The sequence below is a fragment of the Vespa mandarinia genome, unplaced genomic scaffold (genome assembly GCF_050613455.1).
Source record: "Vespa mandarinia isolate Hongniang unplaced genomic scaffold, ASM5061345v1 scaffold_58, whole genome shotgun sequence".
NCBI classification, from domain to species: Eukaryota; Metazoa; Arthropoda; class Insecta; order Hymenoptera; family Vespidae; genus Vespa; species Vespa mandarinia.
The window spans coordinates 96222-115537 of record NW_028197192.1 but is presented as its reverse complement, the minus strand read 5'-3'; the positions used below and the strand labels follow the sequence as shown (position 1 = coordinate 115537).

The window sequence follows — 19316 nt, the reverse complement described above, 5'->3', positions numbered from 1 at the left end:
TACTTATGTACGTACGTGTCTATGTACACACGGATGATCCGTATGTACGTATTTATGTCGTAATAAAAAAAAAAAAAAAAAAAAAAATTGCCTACTCGCGATAAAAAAATTTGATAAAGCTACCTGTTAAATCCATGGATGAAACTACGGTAGAAGTGTGGAGTCACCGTTTCAAATTAATATTCAGAAAATATGTTCTTTCTCGACTATGAGATTAAAGTGAAATATAAATCAAGTGCGGTGCGATAGTTCCTGCTAGCGGACGAAAAGTCACGAGAGTAATATTAATACGCGCGAAAAACAACGCGTCGGATAAAGTTTTTCGTGCTGCCACCTATCTAAGAAATACGTACTACTTTGATATAAAGTTTGCCGTATGACGATTCAATTGTTGTTTTCTTTAGTTCGACGATTTGTACGATTTTAATTTATTTATTGCGTATTTAAATGCGATAAATGCGATAAATCTTTCTTATACGTCGATCTACCAAAAAAGTTTTGAATTTTTTTATATATAACGTGACATCTTGGGAGAACGCGAAAGAGGATACCGATCGACTTTGGGACATGTTGGATAAAACATGAGAGAGAGAGAGATAGAGAGAGAGAGAGAGAGAGAGAGAGAGAGAGAGAGAGAGAGAGAGAAAGAGCGAGCGAGAGAGAGAGAGAGAGACAGAATAATGAATGAGATTCGATTCTTTCTTCGATCGATCGATGATCGTTTATTTTTTTTATTTTTTTCTCTAAAGAATCGAATCTGTCGCAGAAGATCCACGATAAAAGATTGATCAAGTTATGTGTTTTGTGAAAATCGTTAATTCGAATTTAGGTAAGTAAGTACATATCTAATGTAAGCGATTCTTATTATATGAAATATGAATGATGTGCGATATTTTGCCTTTCCTTATTATATTGTTGCTATTATTAGCGGTAGGGTGGGGTCGGGGGGAGAGAGATTTAAATTCATCTGATATTTTGCGATATATGAAAAACAAAAGAATACAGTACGAGTTAAATAAATCAATATTTCGCGATGAATATTTTATCGAATTTCGATAACGTCGATGCATCATCCATTGTTGTTGTTGTTGTTGTCTCTTCCTGGATTAATTAGAAACTCTTATTCACGTTATAATCAAAGTTAATACTTGAGCGATTTCAATCGAATGAATTGGTAAATGTGTTGGGCCTTTGTGTTTTTTCAAATAATCGAAAAAATGATAAATAAATGTAAGGTTATACGTATACAGACCGTATACGTTCATTGGTCCTTTCTAATAATGGTGCAAGATGCTCAACTATTCGACTAATCGTAAGGAAAAAAATAAATAGATTATATTGGGTGGGTGAGACGTGGATGATGGAGAAGGCAATGGGAGGAGATCAGGGCAAAGACATTCTAGGTAGACGTAATGGGTGCTATTTATATGTCACACACAAAAATGTGCGTGTTAGTCAGTGACGTAACCTCAAAATTCTGAATTCTTTCTTTTTTTTTTCTTTTTTTTCTTTTTTTTGAAGTTTTACATTTTTTACTCGAGCTAAAAAAATTCCTTTCGAGCTCGTAGAAGGATGGTTATGCCACTGAGGTGTATATCCGTGTATCTATGTATGTATTCTGCATATTTATATATTTTATATATATATATATATATATATATATATATATATATATATATATATATGCACAGAAAAATGTATGTATGCACTTTCTCGTGCACCTATCAAAGGATGCTTACGAGCACGCGTGCGCATATGCTATAATCGAATAGACGTATATATTATATATGCAGATATAGTATACACGTATGTGTATATTTCATACATGCATATAACATGTTAAATTTTGTATATAATATATACATTTACATATATGGTAAATAATAAATCAGGTAAATCAGTATTTAACTCCACATTTAGAATTATGGAGAGATACCAATGAAATGAGATAATAAAAATAAATTATAGAGGAAGAAAAATGATCGATTAAAATACAAGATCTTTTGTGTTTTACGCGCGATCACATTGAAATGATTAAAAAGAGAATACCGAATTGATACACGTTATCATTCTTAATCTAATTCTCTTGAATGAAACTAAACGAGTATGTATTAATCAATATTTAAGATCCAATAAAAATGGGATTACGTTTGTTATTAAACAAAATTCTAAATGTGGAGAAGAATGATGATAAAAGAAAAAAAAAATATAAATACATATTAGAGGTTTGAAATCTTGAAACCTTGTTTAATATTACGATAGGATAAAACACTTATATGCAACGCGAATAATTGCAATACAATATAGCACAATCATTCGGAGGTACTCTCGCAAGTGGACCGAAACAGTTGAGAGAATTCACGTTTCGATCCTATGAAACGATTTCTTTTCTTTTTTCTTTTTCTTTCTTTCTGTGACATTCTCTATTTGCCTAATTTGTCTATCGATAAAACAGATTAGATTCATTTCGACTACGTGTTGACTATCGTTTGTGATTCGTTAAGAGAATTATTGTTGAAAAATTTGAATGACCGCGATCGAAGACGCCATACTTTTTGTTCGCTCAATGATTGGAAGAAACACTGGCGGAAAAAAAGGAAAAAAGAAAAAAATAAAAAAGAAAGAACACCTGAGAGACCTTGATTGTGAAAAATATTTTCAAGGCGATTACATCGAGCACGTTAATTTACAAGCAATCGAATTGATACGTAGCAGCGTCGTATGCCTGTAATTAGACCGTAATGATTGTTTGACAATCGCTTAAGAGGATTTTAATTTGATATACCCTCGCATTTGTATACTCTGCGTATACGCAAATGGACATTGGCGTTGAACGTCGATAAGTATTTGACGAAAGCAATGCGGATATATAACTGTTATTATGTAAAGGAGTCATCGAAAAGTCACTAACTATTATTCGCCTCATCGTTAATTGCTCGAAATATATCCGATTAAATAAAATGAAAAAGTGTAAAAAAGTTCTCTTCATTTTACAAATGATTTTTCTTAAGGAATTTCGTTTTCAAAATGACGAAGCATGACTCCGGTGATTAGGGTCGAGTTAACGATGACGTGACGTCGATGAGAAGAAAACTGCTTGAGTCCACTGCGACGATGATTTTCGTTACCCAGAATCACGCTTCGTTGAAATGAGATTAGAGAGAGAGAGAGAGAGCGAGAGAGAGAGAGAGAGAGAGAGAGAGAAAAGAATAATAATGATAATAGTAATAACAATAGCAATAATTAAGTTTTCAAATCGACTACGAAGCAAGGAATTCGTTTCTTTTATTTCTGGGTAACGTTTAATGTTCCTTGCAGGATATATGAGGTGTGCGAGCGGAGTGCATCGACTATGAGGATATACGAGCACTTTGTGGATGAAACATCTGAAAGATGTTTCAAATGTGTTACACTGAGCGAGCGAGGATGAAATTACGATGATTCGTTAGAGAGTAAAAGGAGAGAGACAGAGACATAGAGACTGAGGGAGAGAGAGAGAGAGAGAGAGAGAGAGAAAGAGAAGAAAATAAGTTCTACTCTAACGAAAATGATGAAGGGATTATTTTCCAATTTGGCCAGATCAGCTAGTATCTTCGTCGAGAACGAATGTTTCAGCCTCGCTCCTCTTTCATTTTTGGACAAAAATTCGAATGGGTCGACCGTTCCGACGGAAATAGGCTTTCTCAGATTTTCATGTGCACGAGCAAGAATTTTGTTTGGGGTTGGAATAATGTAAGAATACGTATGGGTGCTCCATATATTTGTGATCGTGCATAGATCGTTCGTCATGATAGATAATGTAGGAATCTAATTTCTAATCGAAGATAGATCATTCGATCGATAAAATAGAAAATGGCGCGTGCACAGCACATTATGGAGCACCGATCGAAATGAGCGAAGAGGCAAATGAGCAGATTATTTTCTAATGACAAGGATGCAAGACGGGTATGAACGAAAGGACGTGAAAAGTTTGCAAGAAAGATATGGTGGGAGACAGATAGATAGATAGATAGATAGATAGAGATCGAGAGAGAGAGAGAGAGAGAGAGAGAGAGAAGTGGAAGAGGGTATGTAAAGTTTAATAGGGGGTTATAAAAGTACTGTCCGTCGTGGTCCATGAAGCGCTGAAGAGGGCCGGAGGTACTTACCCTGTGCATCATACTTACTGGAAAAGTTCCGCGTCGCCAACATCGTCGTCAAAATAGCGCCCTGATAAAAAAGAGACGAAAGAAAGCGATTAATCGTAATAACGATGTCCGGATTGTTAATTGGGTCTAAATATTAAAGGACCAGACGGAAAGGATTAATCCAATGAATTTTTACGACAGATATTATCACTTACTTTTACAATGAGAATACCGAACGCGATAAGGAACGATTTTAGGAATATGTCCGTTCATACACGAGGAACCATTATCGACGATAATCTTAACCTAATCTAGAAAACTATGACGTCGACGCGTTTCTCCGATGAAAGAGGAAAAGCTTACCTTTAATTTGCGTCTTGCATTGAATTTTTTCAAGCAATCCACAGTCTCTTGCCTATGCACTACCGATGCAACACGCTCACGTTGCTGTAAAACGATAAAGAAAATGTTCAGGTTATTCGTATGATAAATATATAATAGATAAAGAATATTTGTTATTCGTGTAACTAGGGATTAAAAAACTTACGCAGATCCATGGATGCTTCAATGCCTCGTTCGCGGTAATCCTTTTGCTTGGATTTACCGTTAACATCTGATTGATAAGATTCTTTGCTTCTGGCGTGACGGTGTCCCATTCTGGGCTTGGATACTGAACAAGAAAACATTAAGAAATGAATCCTTAGATATACGATTAAACGTTTAGGGAATACGAAGGATTCTTACATCGTAGGAGCCTGCCTTTATTTGAGCGTACAGTCGGTGCTGATCGTCGTCCCAAAATGGCGGGTAACCAACGAGAAGGATGTAAAGAATGACGCCGCATGCCCAAATGTCGACAGGTTTCCCATAAGGCTCTTTCTTCAAAACTTCCGGACTGAGGTAACCGGGCGTTCCAGCGAAACCTTTTTAGGGCCGTACGTATAGAGATTCGTACTCAGGATCGATACTCATTTTTTTTTATTTTTATAGATCAACGTATGAACTTTGCCCTTTCTCCTCCTCCTCCTCCTCCCCTCGCCCACCCACCCCCGCCCCACTCTCGCGAGAAAACAGACAGAAAAACCTTTTTGACGATAAAAGAGAGACAAACCGACGACTTACCAAACCATGCTTGCGATTCACCGGACACCTCGATCGCCAATCCAAAATCTGCTAATTTCACAGCCGCACCTTTTGCTTTACTTGCGAGAAGTAAATTTTCTGGCTGCAAAAAGAAGGAGAATATCTTCGAAGATTTCTGACAAATACGCGATATCGCCGTATGTAATATCGAAATGGTTCGTTAGATCGACATTATTTATCGAATATTTTAATGGGTTTTCACCTAGAACACACATTCGAACGAATTAAAACGCAACCACCTCTATACGCACGTTTGATCTCGGATTTTTTTTACAATCCTAAATGTACCGTATGTACGTCCCAAGTTCGACTACTCGATATTGTTACGTCGAAATCTTGACTAAGTTATCGAAGTTGCCCATTCCTACTAGCAGTTTCCTGTTTTCACAGACAGATATAGAATGCATATTCTATTTGGAATGCACAAACGTATAACGTACTTTCAAGTCCCTATGCACAACTCCGTTATAGTGGCAGTGGTGGACGCTTTCCAAGATTTGTTGAATACAATGGGAGGCATCCGCCTCGCTGTAAAATTCTCTCGCAACGATGTCCTCGAAAAGCTCTCCGCCGGTGACTCTGAAAAGAAATTACGAGACGTCTCTATAGAAAGATCGATTCAAAGGGGAATCAACGACGCGTACAAGGTGATGCTCTTGCCTATTTCCTTTTTTAAATATTCCTTGCGATCGTCCACGTCGGGGACGTCGAACGTCGATGGTGTATATATATATATATATGGTAAAGAAAAGAAAAGAAAAGAAAAAGGAAAGGAAAAAGAAAAAAAAAAAAAAAAAGAGGAGCCATAAAAATATTTCCCCAAGTGTTTGCTTTGCTGCGGTCACTGGGTATTCGATATTTTAATATAAATTAGAAGAAAAAAAAAAAGTAAAAGAAAAAAATAAAATAAAAGGAAAAGAAAACAAATAAATGAAAGATAAGTGATTCACTTACAAGTCAAAGACAAGATAGTGATAGTTCTCCTCTTGTATGCTATCGTGTAGTCTCACTGAAACAGAGAAATTTTAGTCAAATTAATAATAATGAATGGAATGGAGTCGCAAATATTATTCGTCGTTTATTATTATCGATACGAAGGTGAAATATTAAGTAGCGTGGCTTTGGAGAGAAAATTACGCAAGAGCGTTTATCGAGAAGAAAATTCAAAATGGCGAAGCTTCGAAAGAAAGAGAGATCGTCGAGACTTATACGTATGTATATATGTATGTATGTACGTATGGCCTACGCGGCGGTTAGCTAAAGCATTGAAATTTTGTTTGAACGCGCGAGAATCATTTATTAACTATAAATATTCCTTGGGGTGAGATCTTCATTAGGGTCAACGAAGGTAACCGAAGAAGCGACAAGACTTATTCAAGATCATCTTGCATTCTGGTTAGTTGATTTAATCGATCTCAAGTGGATATTTCTTCTGCGGACGAACGAATGACATCTTGTATATCAATCAAAAATAAATAAATAAATAAATAAGAAAAAAAAAATAAACAAATCATCGTCAACGTCGAGTAAGCAAATCGAATAGGTTTTATGAAAGTGAAAAAAGAAAAAGAGACCGAAGAAGCGTTTCATAAAAATGAAAGAACCATATATGAATCAGGAGATCTTTGATACGCGATGCTTTGGCTCATCTTTGATTCCCGGAATCGAAGAATCGATTCTTGGAGCGATGTTAGGAAGAATTCCAATTCCTCGTTTCTCTAATATCCTTCGCATCTAGACGCGAGTCTCGACATAACGTGAACGAAATGAAATATATTCGAAAAAGAGAAAAAGGGAAAGAGAGAAAGAGAAATAGAGAAATAGAATTGCTGCTAGTCAAACTTTGACCTTTATCCTCGAAATGGAATATGCTAACTATACTTAGATCGCTCTATTAACATTCGAGATCTGAAGGAAAACAAGACGAAGAGTCAAATAAGATATATTATTATCGAGTTTATAGAAAAAACGATATTTCGACTCGTTTTCGTGACGTTCCAATGGATTCACTGCTCACGAACCCCATACATACTCTATGAGATTTATTTTTCATAAATATAATGAAATTAGATGTGCTAGCTCGCTCGTATCCCCGTAACAATGTCTCGGCATAATCTCCCGAGACCTTAGCTCCCCTTGACAAGAAAATCGTTAGCTAAAGGCATCGTAAATTAAAGAGTCTCTCTTATTCCACACGCTAGGCGAACTTATTGTTAGACGAGAGAGAAAGAGAAAGAGAGAAAATTAGCTCTGTGTTACAATTGTTATATATTGATCCATCGATGATATCCACGAAAATATTTTCTTTCCTTTTCGACAGATTTATCGAACGATTAAAAATAAAATTCAATTAAAATTCTCAAACGATTGTTTTTCGATAACCAACTTAAAATCTTTAAGCGACAAGGTACACGATTTTGTTTTCATCATGATCGACCTTCTGTTTATTCCGAACGTCTGTGACAGGTCGAGAATGGTGATGAAGTGCGACGGAAACTTTATGTCAGGAAGAAAAACAGGAGAAACGAAGAAGTGAGAGAAACGATCGATGGCTATCACTTGTTGACTCGGAAACGAGAGACGTGCCTATTGGCCTCGATCAACCAAAGTTCGAATCGAATGTGTGGTCTCGGAAAGAAAACAAACAAATTCCTGGTATATATATATATATATATATATATATATATATGATATATATATACATATAAATAAATAAATATATATTATATACATAGAGTATGTTGAATTATGATAGAGGAAGTAATTCAAAGATTTCAAATTAACAACAATGGCAAATGGAAAGGATGAAGAACGATCGTTCAGTTTCTCACATACGTAGATCGTTCGAGGTATAATAATACCATGAATAAATTCTTCCTCGATAGCGAGGGTAATCGATAGTTAGTTTATAAATAATGTAAAGGTCGAAAGTCTTGGTTCTCGATCGAATTTTTGAACGTATTGTAATCGAAGAGAAAGGGATGGATAGAGATAGGGAGAGGAAGAGAGAGGCCGTGGAGAAAGAAAAAGATAGAGAAAGAGAGAGAGAGAGAGAGAGAGAGAGAGAGAGAGAGAGTAACTCGAGATAAAATGATGAAGCTCGAAGGAATCGTTCTTTCTCTCTAATCAGGCTAATCGTCCACCTTGATCTTTCAAATCCCTACGGGAACTCTTAGAAAATAACGATAAGGAACGTGATATCGATTGAGTTTCTATCTTTTTGAGTGGACGAAAATAATAACGAAGATAAGAAAGCGAAGGGTCATATAAGAGGGTTGGTTCGAGAAAGTGGTAACGATAGAACGAGTTAGATTGCACCAAAGTAATGGATCTAATCGAACGTATAGATACTAAAGGTATTGATCTAGGTTCACTTTTTAACACATCTTCTCACTTCCGTTTTATTCCTTCGTAATCCTTCGAGATCTTCTCGCACAGTTTCGAGATATTCGATTAAATCGATCGAATGGTTTTTTACGTAAACAAACGCGAGAAACGAATGCAGGGGTATCATTTTGATCTCCCTAGTAAAATTTATATTTTACACGGCTTCTTCAAGAAGGAATTAATTGCGTTTATAAAAGTGCATAATTTCAAATGTATACATATATATATATATATATATATATATACTTTTTTTTTCTCTATTTTTGTACGTGCATATGATACGTAAAGTAGGTGTATATATATAAGTTACAGAATATTTTGTTACAGAATATTTTGTTACAGAATGTAATTCGAGGTGTTCGACATTATCATCAAAATGATCCTATATTAATCGTAGAAGCGTTGAACGAAAGCTCGAATAAGATCCAATGAGAAAATAAAAGAAAAAAAGATTCTTTAAGGAAAAGATGGAGTAATAAAGCCACCCGTCTTACGTCTTTGTATTCGAACGTTGATGAATTTTTGCCAAAAAAACAAGAAAGAACGATTGTTAAGTCAGCGTCTAAAGACGGCCGGACACCTGTTGGTTATATCTTCCCGAGACTCGAATCTCTTTCTCTCTCTCTCTCTCTCTCTTTCTCTTATAATAAATGTGCCAAGCGGAATTGTTACGAACTGCCAGGATCTTTTTAAAAAAATTGCTCTTGTCTTTCCTGCGCCATTCGGCGGGCCGAGCCAAAAATTTAGCTCGGGACGAAATCGATTGGCCCGTATCCAGATCACCCCGTACGACCGCCAATACAGCCGGTGGAAAAGCTACGCTGGTTCAAGGTCAGTCTTTTGCCCGCATATCGAAGGAGTCTCGTCCGCTTCCGCTTTGATGTCGTTAAACCGTTCGTTTTTTCTCCTTGTTCCCCCCCCCTTCTTTTTCTCTTTTTTCCTTTCTTTCTTTGGAGAACGATCAAACGGATGGAGAAAAAAATGAATTAAGAGAACTTCTGGTCTCCGTAAATTATTCGATGGACGTCAGAAAACATTTCTATAGGGGAAAAGAAAGGGAAGAAGAAAAAGGACTAAAAAAAAAAGAAAGAAAAGAAAGAAACAGAAAAGGGAAAAGAATAGCTCGTCGTATGGAGTAACAATTTTCAATGAAAATTTTCTAGGGGCTTTTCATGAAACACGACAACTGTAACTGTTTTATCGAGAAGAACGAAAGGGTCCCGATACCTTTAGAAAGCGAGAACAATGGGATCGATTGCCTTCTAGGGCAATGCGATGCTTTCGCGAAGCGCGTGAGGTAAATCGAGCGAGAATGACTCGCTGGGGGAGTTTGCGATGATCGAGCTGGGCATCCATTTCAACGAGGAAATTTTTACAAAGAGACTAGGGTAACACGGTAAGACCGTTTACGGGCTCCTCGGAATATACGATTTTTGTTAGTATCGCCTTTACATCGATAGTTACAACGGATACCCTGTATCGATGGACTGATTAGATAGATAAATAAGTACATACAGTCAACATAGGTATAATCAACATAGATTCACCACGCTAATTAGTCTCGACGTTAACGTAACTTCTGATAATTGCTCGATGCTCGAACGTTATTTAATCGGGAAAGCAAAGGGGCTCGTTCGTTTGCCCGTCGCATAAAATTTTAATTAATCGCGCATATCTTTTTTCCAAAGTAAAAATCTTTTGAAAAATTCTCTTATGAATAAAGGAAAAGTTTTATAACGAAGCTTCGAACCGTTTTTTTTTTTTGAATTTTTGAATTTTTTTCTTGTAATACATCTTTGTCTTACCCATTTACTCGTACCCTCGAGATTGATAGACTGCAAAGTACGCGATCCATAGATAATCGAAAGAGAGTTAGTTTTGGTATTAGATTGGATGGAAAGAACGAACGAACGAACGATCTACTAACTAACGCTTGAATAACTCGCAAACCTATAGGCAAAACGTGCCTTAGTTAGTTCGATAACTATACATACTTTGCATCTCGACTATATAGGTTTAAACTCAAAAGTTCTCTGATAAGTAAGTAATCTAGTAAGTAAGTAACTAGTCTATCCCTAGATTACATATTGTTGTTTTTCCTTTTTTTCGGCCCCTCCCCAAACGAAAATATACATTTTCAAGACTCACCGATATTTGGATGCTGCAATTTCCTACATATCCGTGCTTCGCGCTCGAGTTTCTGGAAATCTGTAACAAGATGAAAAAAAAATATAATTCAAGAGTGCGAATGTAAAGAAGATACGGCAGGGATACAAATTCGTACCACGAAGCAATTATACGAGAAACGTAGGAAGGAAGAAAACGGGAAGGAAGAGAGAGAGAGAGAGAGAGAGAGAGAGAGAGAGAGAGAGAGAAAGAGAGGGAAATGGGGAATCTTATTATGCCACGTCGAATAAACTACTCCGGTATCTCGTCGTCTCATCTTGAGGCAAATCCGGAAGTTCCATTCGTCTTGAAAATTTTCGATTAGGTCATTCCTCGACTCGAGAAACATCTTGGACTTTAATTTTCGATTCTTAATGATTCGTCATCTCCCTCGAAGAGAAGTTGGCATCGTATTTAAAAAGCTTTTAACGAGTTTATCGAAAAGTAAAGGAAAGGCAAAAATGTAGATAGGAGAAAGTAGGCGTTAATAGGGACGATAGAAAATCCTTGTAGCCGATCGTTTGTAAGTTCGTTAGGACTACGGGTATCCAGGGGCTTGGATTTCCAATATGTTAGAGCACGAAAGTTTCCTTGTTACGACAGCTGATCCTGGATACGTCATTAAAGTTGAAATCGAATTTTCCCCCCCATCGAGATTTCCCCAGACGAATTTTCTCCGGCTTAATTCACTCAGGACGTCGGCTAAAATTGCATTCGCAGACCCGTTAAGTACCGCGACGATATACTTCTTTTTTTTTCCCTTCCTCCCCTTTCTTCCTTCCTTTCTTTCTTTCTTTCCTTTCGCGGTTTTCTCTTGGAAACGTAAAACACCGTGAATCCTCGTTACCTCCAATCCACAGATAGGAACATGCAACTTATTATATCATTTTTCTCAAACGATCTTGCATTTATTGAGTCGTCCTCGACGAATTCGGATTCGTCATTGTCTACGCGTTTGGCGTCGTTTTCGAAAAAGCGAAATAAAAGCGAGACCTCGCGGTACGAGAGAAAAAGGAACGCGATGCGTTATGAGTGCGTTTCGACGTTTTCTTTTTCCTTAAATTCGCTCGAAAAGAACGGCAAGCCTCGAAAAGCACGCCGAGACGACTTTAAAACAGAACGTTTATGATGCTGGTTGAGAGTGGTTGAAAAAGGGCAAGGGGATTGGGAGAGAAAAAAAGAAAAAAAGGGGAAAGAAGAAAAACAAATTATGGGAGTTAAAAAAGAAGAAAAAAGCGACGTGAAAATACGAAGCGTATCTAATTTCAAACACCTGTCGTACGTACGCACAAAAGCTAATTAGTTTTACGCTTTCAAAAGTTGAAATGGAAATTTTCTTCATTTCCATCTTGTCTCTGTCTAACAGCTTTTATAAAATAAATTCGTCGGAAAGCTTCCCGCGTCTAGAGAGCAAGGACAATAATAATAATGTCAATAACGATCGATATTGACGACGTTGATAATAATAATAATAATAATAATAATAATAATAATAATAATAATAATAATAATAATAATAATAATAATAATAACAACGATAATACTAAAACATCGACGCTCGATGGGGTCGAGTGGGAACGTAACGGTTGAAAAAATAGAAGAGCAAAGGGATGGAAAGCGCGTATATCAAAGGATTTTTTTCTTGTTTTCTTTTTTTTTTTGCTCTTTCTTTTTTATTTACTTATTTATTTATTTTTAAAAAATTTTTTTTGCAAATTTCTTTTTAACTGCAACAGCGTTCGCAGGGTTCCCTAGTAGTTGTACGGAGTCAGCATGGTAACGATTCTAGCGGTTTACCAGCTTTCTGAAGGAAGCTCTAGACTCTTGAAAAGCTTTTCTCCTTTTATCATCAAGGATATCGAGAAATCCAGGAAGAAGACGACTAGGAAGATTCCTTTCCCTAATCGGTCAATTTAATAATGTCGCCGATGACGTCACAGATAAATCGAAGAAAAATGTTTGAATAGGAAGAGTCTCTCTTTCTCTCTCTCTCTCTCTCTCTCTCTCTTTCTCTTTCTTACGCTTAAGCTGACAAATATCCGCTCGACTCGAATCGAGTCTACCTACATACAAGTATATACCTACCGTTGTTCTTCATTTTTAGCTTTCATTCGTTCCTGAAATGCATACTCTCCATATTGCGGTTGAATGGCGGCTCCAGTGACTAGGTCAAGAGGTCACTGGAGCAAGGCCGTGGCCCGAACTCTCCCGGTGCAAACGTGTAAAGAGTCATCCTCGACGCCCGCTGAGAGCTAACGAAGAGAAAGAGAAAAGAGGCTCTCCTCTGTGCGCTATCTCTAAACACCCCACCAACCTACTCTTCCGTTTCGCCTTTTGCCTCTTCTCTACCTATCTGTTTTTTCCTTGACTTTTTTTATCTCTCTATCCTCTCTCTCTTTCTTTCTCTCTTTCTGGCAAAGAGAATTTTTTAATGTCATAAAAATATAAAACAACTCTCGAGTAGGATTTCTTGAAGGATTTTACAAATTGCGTTAAACTTGAAAAAGAGAACGAAAAAAAAAAAAAAAAAAAAAGAAAGGATTGCATCGGCCGGGAATCGAACCCGGGCCGCCCGCGTGGCAGGCGAGCATTCTACCACTGAACCACCGATGCTACGAGAACATGATTCTATAGAAAGAAAGGATGAACGTAGAATTCGTATATGCACGGTCAACATCGAACATATACATTACATATATAGGTTCTTTTAAGCGCGCTTAAATGCAAACGTAACGTGTGCTCGCGACACCTTACCTTGCATATTAATGCGGCTGCTACTTATTCAAGGGTTCCATTTAAATCCAAAGAGGATTACTCTGACGTAAAACGAAGGGAGGCTCGTTCGAAAAGCCGAGCGAGCTCATGGAGGAGGAACGAGAAGCGCGGAGGATTAAACGCGTCTTCACTTTCATTTTGTCCTCCTTTTGTCTCCAAGGAGGAGATTCTTGCCCTCTTGCCTTCTTGCACTTGGGCCGCGACCCTCGACACGAAAATTCCTTTCGGTCTTGGAGTTCTAAAGGCAGGTTCCATCCTCCTCGTCCTCTTCCTCCTATTTGCATGCTACATTGCACCGTACAGAGGCCGTCGTTTCGTAATTTTCCATATATACACACGAATATAGATTAGCCCTCATTCGAAGCGTGCAAACAACGTGCCACGGTCACCCTTTACGTCGAAGAAGCGTATAATCGTTCGAGATTGTACGACCCTTCGACGAGGACGACGACGACGACGACGACGACGATGTTTTCTTCCTTTCGCGAGAGGATCCCCTTGAGATCTGGGTCGACACGCACTGGGACGACTTGAAATGGAATATCGAACAAGGACGACCGAAAGATTTTTTTTTGTCATTTTTTCTTCTACATCGCGGACATGAAAAAAAGAAAAAGAACAAAAAAGAAGAAGAAAAGAACAAAGAAAGAATAGATGAATAATAGAAACTGAATATGCGACTGAATGTCGTGCGGTATAACGCATGTACTACCGACGAAGCTATTATTCACAATTTTCTTTAAAAACTTTTTCTCTCGAAGACATAAGAGTTTCTTTCTCTGCAACAAACAGTGAAAGAGAGAGAGAGAGAGAGAGAGAGAGAGAGAGATAAGAGACAGGGGTGCAGGCCAATCGATTCGATCGATCGTAACACGATCCAGCTTATATCGGATAAATTTTACACACGGACAGTATTTTAATTGATTCGATTAAGACGCTCGTTTGGCTTCGACCCCTCGTCGCCCTTTACCATCGATTACAAGCGCTTCTATATAAACTTGAACGGGAGATAGATGAAGAGATTAGAGAGCGTAGTGTCTACGAGCGGAATAAGAGAGAGAGAAAGAGCTTTTTTGGGCGCGCTCAGGGGCGATCGAATTTCAAAAGGGGACCAACTATATTTTCCGGGCCGGCTATCCTACGCCATTGGCACCGTGGTTGCTCGCGATGGAATGTTGGCAGCTTGACAACGGCGTCGCTCGTTGTTTTTAGACACGCGTCGCACGCGCGTCGATATATGCGTCGCTATAGGACGAGCAAGAGCCGACTCACTCACTCGTTCGCTCTCTCTCTCTCTCTCTCTCTCTCTCTCTCTCTCTCTCTCTCTCTTCCGTGATTGTCTAAGACGAAAAAAGCGAGATTAGAAACCCCGACTGAAACGCGCCATATTGCATTTTCCAACGAAGAAAAGCTTTTCCGTAGATTCCGTCGTCACACGATAGAGATCTCCCAATCGAACGGAGATAACCCTGATAAAAAAAGGATCAGCTTGGCTCACCGAAAAGGACACGAAATTTTATCGTTTAATAATATATAAGGACGAAAGTGTGCGAGACTCGATAGGATAATTCAAATCCTGCTTTCGAGGAGTCGTCCTTCTAGCGGCCTCGTCGACCACGTAAAATATTTCTGGAGAATATCGAAAGGATCGACGAAAGAAATGGGATCTGTAGGGTGGGGGAGGGGGGGGGGGAAGGTTTGGAAAATTTTCGTATTCAGTCTTATAAAGGGATAAAAGGTAAAATCGGATTTTATCGGAAGGTCGAAAGAATCGTTGAAATTGATGCGACTAAAGAGAATCAATGTGTCGTCGGTCCAACGATCGGCCAGACAATCCTAAGTAAGTACGTAAGTATGTGTGTTTAAATAACGCTGACGTGTGACCTCGGTTTTGTTACGTCGATCTTTTAAGGTAGACAAAAATTTAAGAGAAATATATTCTTTAACTTACCTCTGGCCGAGAGTTTCTTCGTATTTATGATTTTCGCCGCAAACTCGAGACCGGAACTCTTTTGGACGCATCGGCGTACCACGGAGAAGGCGCCTCTGAAACAATCGAGTTAACTTCCGTTAATTTGACCAAATTATTATGCACTATGTTCTTATAATTAAATCATCGTCAGTCAAATCAAGAGAAAGATCGTAAAGATTTTTTCTTTTTCTTTGCATTAATTCAATTTCTCAATCGATGGGAGAGAGGGGGATTTAAAGACGATTTATCTTCATTTCGACTTTTAAATTCTTTACTTTACTAGAGCCCTGGAAAGAAACTAAACTTCGGAGTTTACGTTCGCTCGTAGCAATATTTCATATTCGTATATACCTGTCTAAGTACATATAGTATGTGCGTGCAGCTACCATCGTTTCTAAATATGCATGTATGGCGCGTAACGCGAACGTCGAAGAGCGGAACGCCTCTAGTTAGCCGAAAACTAAACTTTCTCGATTAGCTCGAATCGAAGTTCGACGAAGCGTGTAAGAGGTTGTTGGAAGGGGAGCGTACGATGCAGCCACCTGTATAGAAAAGCGCGAGCTCGATTGACAAAGTTTCTACGATCCATTCTAAAATGCATCTAAGGAGAATGAGAAACAAGATGTTGTATTCTTTCTTCGAAAAAAAAAAAACTCCGAAGGATCGCTATTCTTCTCGCCTTTTCTCTTATTCAACGAAAAATATTCATCGGATTGATGACGTTTCTCGAGCAAAAAAACAGATACGTGAACTAAGTACTTACGTAAGTAAGTATTACCTATGATCGTACATAAATTAGAATTTTATATGAACGATCGAGCGTATGAAAAATCCTTTTTATCAAACGACCAACGATAATGATTGCTCCTTTAAAAGATAGAAACTCGATTATACTCGTCTAGTAGTAAAATATACTTTCCATAATTCGCATCCTCCTTCCATTTGCCGTTCACTATTATTTATTAACCGACGGCCTATTTACGGAGACTGCGTCGTATCCCTTAAGGAGTATTTTCTGGTTACATTTAAAGTCCTTCTCGTTCCATAGACATTTACTCTCGTATACCTTCCCAAGCGTTACCGAAGAAATTCCCTTTGTGGTCTTCCGCGGCAACGCTCGAGCTTTTAAGACGCTTTACCTCCACCTAGATTTCTGTAACGTGCACGGCAAGCGTTTTATATCACCCTCGTTTCCCCTGCGTCTTCTCTCTAGTCACGAAAGAACGTAACAGTATTTCGTAGACACATAGAGGTATCTAAGTGCAAGGAGATACCTATGATTTTTAAGTCGTTGGAATTTTAAACGAGATACGCAGAACAAAAAGAGAAAAAGAAAAGAAAAAAAAAGAAAAAAAGAACGGAGTGTTATCTTTCGAGCGGTCCATCGCTCGAATAATAAAATGAGGATCAAGCGTCGAGCCGTTGGTTACTCTTTCATATTCTTATGCGACGTCTAATATTAGAATAATATTATTCCATATTTGTCTTTTATATACAAGCCGATAAAAATCCTTAATTAGATTATTACGATTCAGTCACAGTTACTTCATATAAATTCGTAGAATATCAGTGATCAAGCATTTATAGTACGAATCGTTCATTTTTATTAAGTGCGTATCCATTTGGTAAATTTCCGTTTTTATTTTTTTTTTCCTTTTTTTTTTTTTCTTTAGCCTTGTTTCGTTCCAGAAAAGATAGGAGATAATCGCGAGAGAAAGGGAGTTCGTGGAATACGTCATTTCGCTTTGCCTTCGTTGCAAGGAAGACCTCTCTGTGTACGAAGGATTAACAATCTTTCCTCTCTAAAGTGACAGAGAGATAGAGAAAAGCTCTGGAACCCAGAAAGCCGTCCGCACGGTTCTGAGGTGAGTGGAATAAAAAGAGAGATGGACTTTGTTCTGTCGTTGGGAGCTTGAAAGGTCAGGTGTCCCGGGGGTAAAAAAAAAAAAAAAAAAAAAGGGGGAAAAAGATCAAGAGAGAAAGATAGAAAAAAGAGAGAGTGATGAGAGAATGATTTATCGTTCTTACTATTCGTATTGCTCCAAGTCAAAAATAAAAGAATTTTATGGACATACGATTCTTTCTTTTCTTTTTTATTTATTTATTTTCTTTTTTTTTTCTTTTTAATCACGTTATAAAGAACTATCATTGTATCCCCGGAGACTGTTCAAATGACAATTAACCGTAGCTTTTTTCCCTTCCTTTTTTCCCTTTTTTTCAATTTAATGGAAACAGAAAAAATCTCTCGCGAAGGATCAAAAAAGAGAATTTTAATGGACACTCGATCGTGAATATAGTACGTTGTTAAAATCAAAGGTAGAAGCATACCAGGGCAAAGGGTATTTTAATGTTTCATCTTGTAGGACGAGGCACCAGGACGAGGCGCCATTGGGAGAGTCATTCGAAGAGCCATACGAAACGCTCGTTGAAAGGACCGAAGAGGAAAAAGGGCGAGGCGCGCTCCGCTTCGTTTCCATGACGACCAATCATTACCGAAGATCGTACCGCCACCTATCCGTACCCTCTCTTGCCGCAAACCACCGAAACCACCCTCTCTTCTACCCCTCCCTGACCGACCGACCAACTATCACCCTTCTGACTACGGACTTGCTTTCACGTGTTCTTATTTTCTTTCTACCATATATTTATGAAAATGAATCTAATCGCTTTCTTTTATAATTATGCAATTTGATTATCCTCTCTTGTTAATGATATATACATATATATATATATATCTTTCCTCCTTGTTTTTCTTACATTATAAATAATTGTGGCAAATTAAATAAGAGGAAATTAGTCAAATGAAATTAATTCGAACGACAGCTTCGATGGGAATAACAAATTCGTCGATCGTTCTGCCATTTTTGCATATGCGTAATAATGAACGATATTATTTTTGTCCTTACGCAAATCGATGAATGCAAATACGTACGCCTCGCGAGAGTTTCTAGAGAGAATAAATTTGTACGTAGATATGTAACTTACATATGTGCTTTGTACTCGATCTACTGTATCTATGTACTCGAGAATGCAAAAATCTCTGGACGATATTTCCTTATCTTGCTATGAATCATCATTGTGTTATATATATCTATATATATATATATGTATATAATATATATACACATATGCTTACATATAGGTAGATATGTAGATATTTCCTATCATAACAAAGCGAAATAATTTTACATTCTTTTCATAATTCATACGGCCAAACATTATTTACTGAATGCTAATGGAAGATTAATATCCATGTTTTTCATCGTTTGTTTTGTTCGTCGATATCTGATTGTTCTCTGTTCGATTATTCTCGTTGGATTATTCTTTGTTTGTAAATAAAAAAAAAAAGAAAAAAAAACAGTAGAAGAGAAAAAATAATGTAAACCTTTCTACGTAGGTATGCGTACTTATATATTTCATAGATTAAAGAAAAAAGAAAAAAGAGAAATAAATTACTGCATAGATGTAAGATACATAGATGTAAAATATATATATATATATATATATATATATATATATATATATATATATTCTACACGTAAGCAATTCGAGAACACGCGAGAAAAAGAAAGAGAGAGTTCTCTTTGCTTGGAGCATAATTCAAGCGATCCTCGACGATTTATCGCTCCATCTTTTCTTCCTTTAACGCGCGCGCGCGTGCGCGAACGAACTCACCCTCGCATTTTTCAAATCTGTCTTTTTCTTTCTCTCTCTCTCTCTTTTATTATTTTTTTCTTTCTTTTTTT

At 37.5% G+C, this 19316-nt stretch overlaps 1 protein-coding gene, 1 long non-coding RNA gene and 1 other non-coding gene across 20 annotated transcripts in view; 1 reads left to right on the top strand and 2 right to left on the bottom strand.

Annotated features, from left to right (window-relative positions):
- The window catches only part of CaMKII (Calcium/calmodulin-dependent protein kinase II), a 64702-nt gene that overhangs the window by 21436 nt on the left and 23950 nt on the right, over positions 1–19316 (bottom strand). For 11 of the 18 annotated variants that reach the window (XM_085664429.1, XM_035875264.2, XM_035875266.2 and 8 more), the window contains exons 2-10: positions 15550–15644; positions 10806–10865; positions 6225–6279; positions 5711–5849; positions 5250–5352; positions 4872–5050; positions 4675–4797; positions 4491–4574; positions 4149–4209 (exon numbers count right to left, since the gene is read on the bottom strand). In XM_085664429.1, coding sequence (XP_085520555.1) covers positions 4149–4209; positions 4491–4574; positions 4675–4797; positions 4872–5050; positions 5250–5352; positions 5711–5849; positions 6225–6279; positions 10806–10865; positions 15550–15644 — 899 coding nt within the window. The remainder of the gene's footprint in view (positions 1–4148; positions 4210–4490; positions 4575–4674; positions 4798–4871; positions 5051–5249; positions 5353–5710; positions 5850–6224; positions 6280–10805; positions 10866–15549; positions 15645–19316) is intronic. The other 7 variants (XM_085664430.1, XM_085664432.1, XM_085664437.1 and 4 more) reach the window with 1 other exon arrangement.
- On the top strand, positions 713–18382 carry LOC118445590 (uncharacterized). The gene is made up of 3 exons (XR_004839298.2): positions 713–829; positions 17244–17435; positions 17934–18382. It is a non-coding gene; the product is annotated as an uncharacterized LOC118445590 (long non-coding RNA).
- On the bottom strand, positions 13366–13436 carry TRNAG-GCC (transfer RNA glycine (anticodon GCC)). Its single transcript has one exon. It is a non-coding gene; the product is annotated as a tRNA-Gly (tRNA).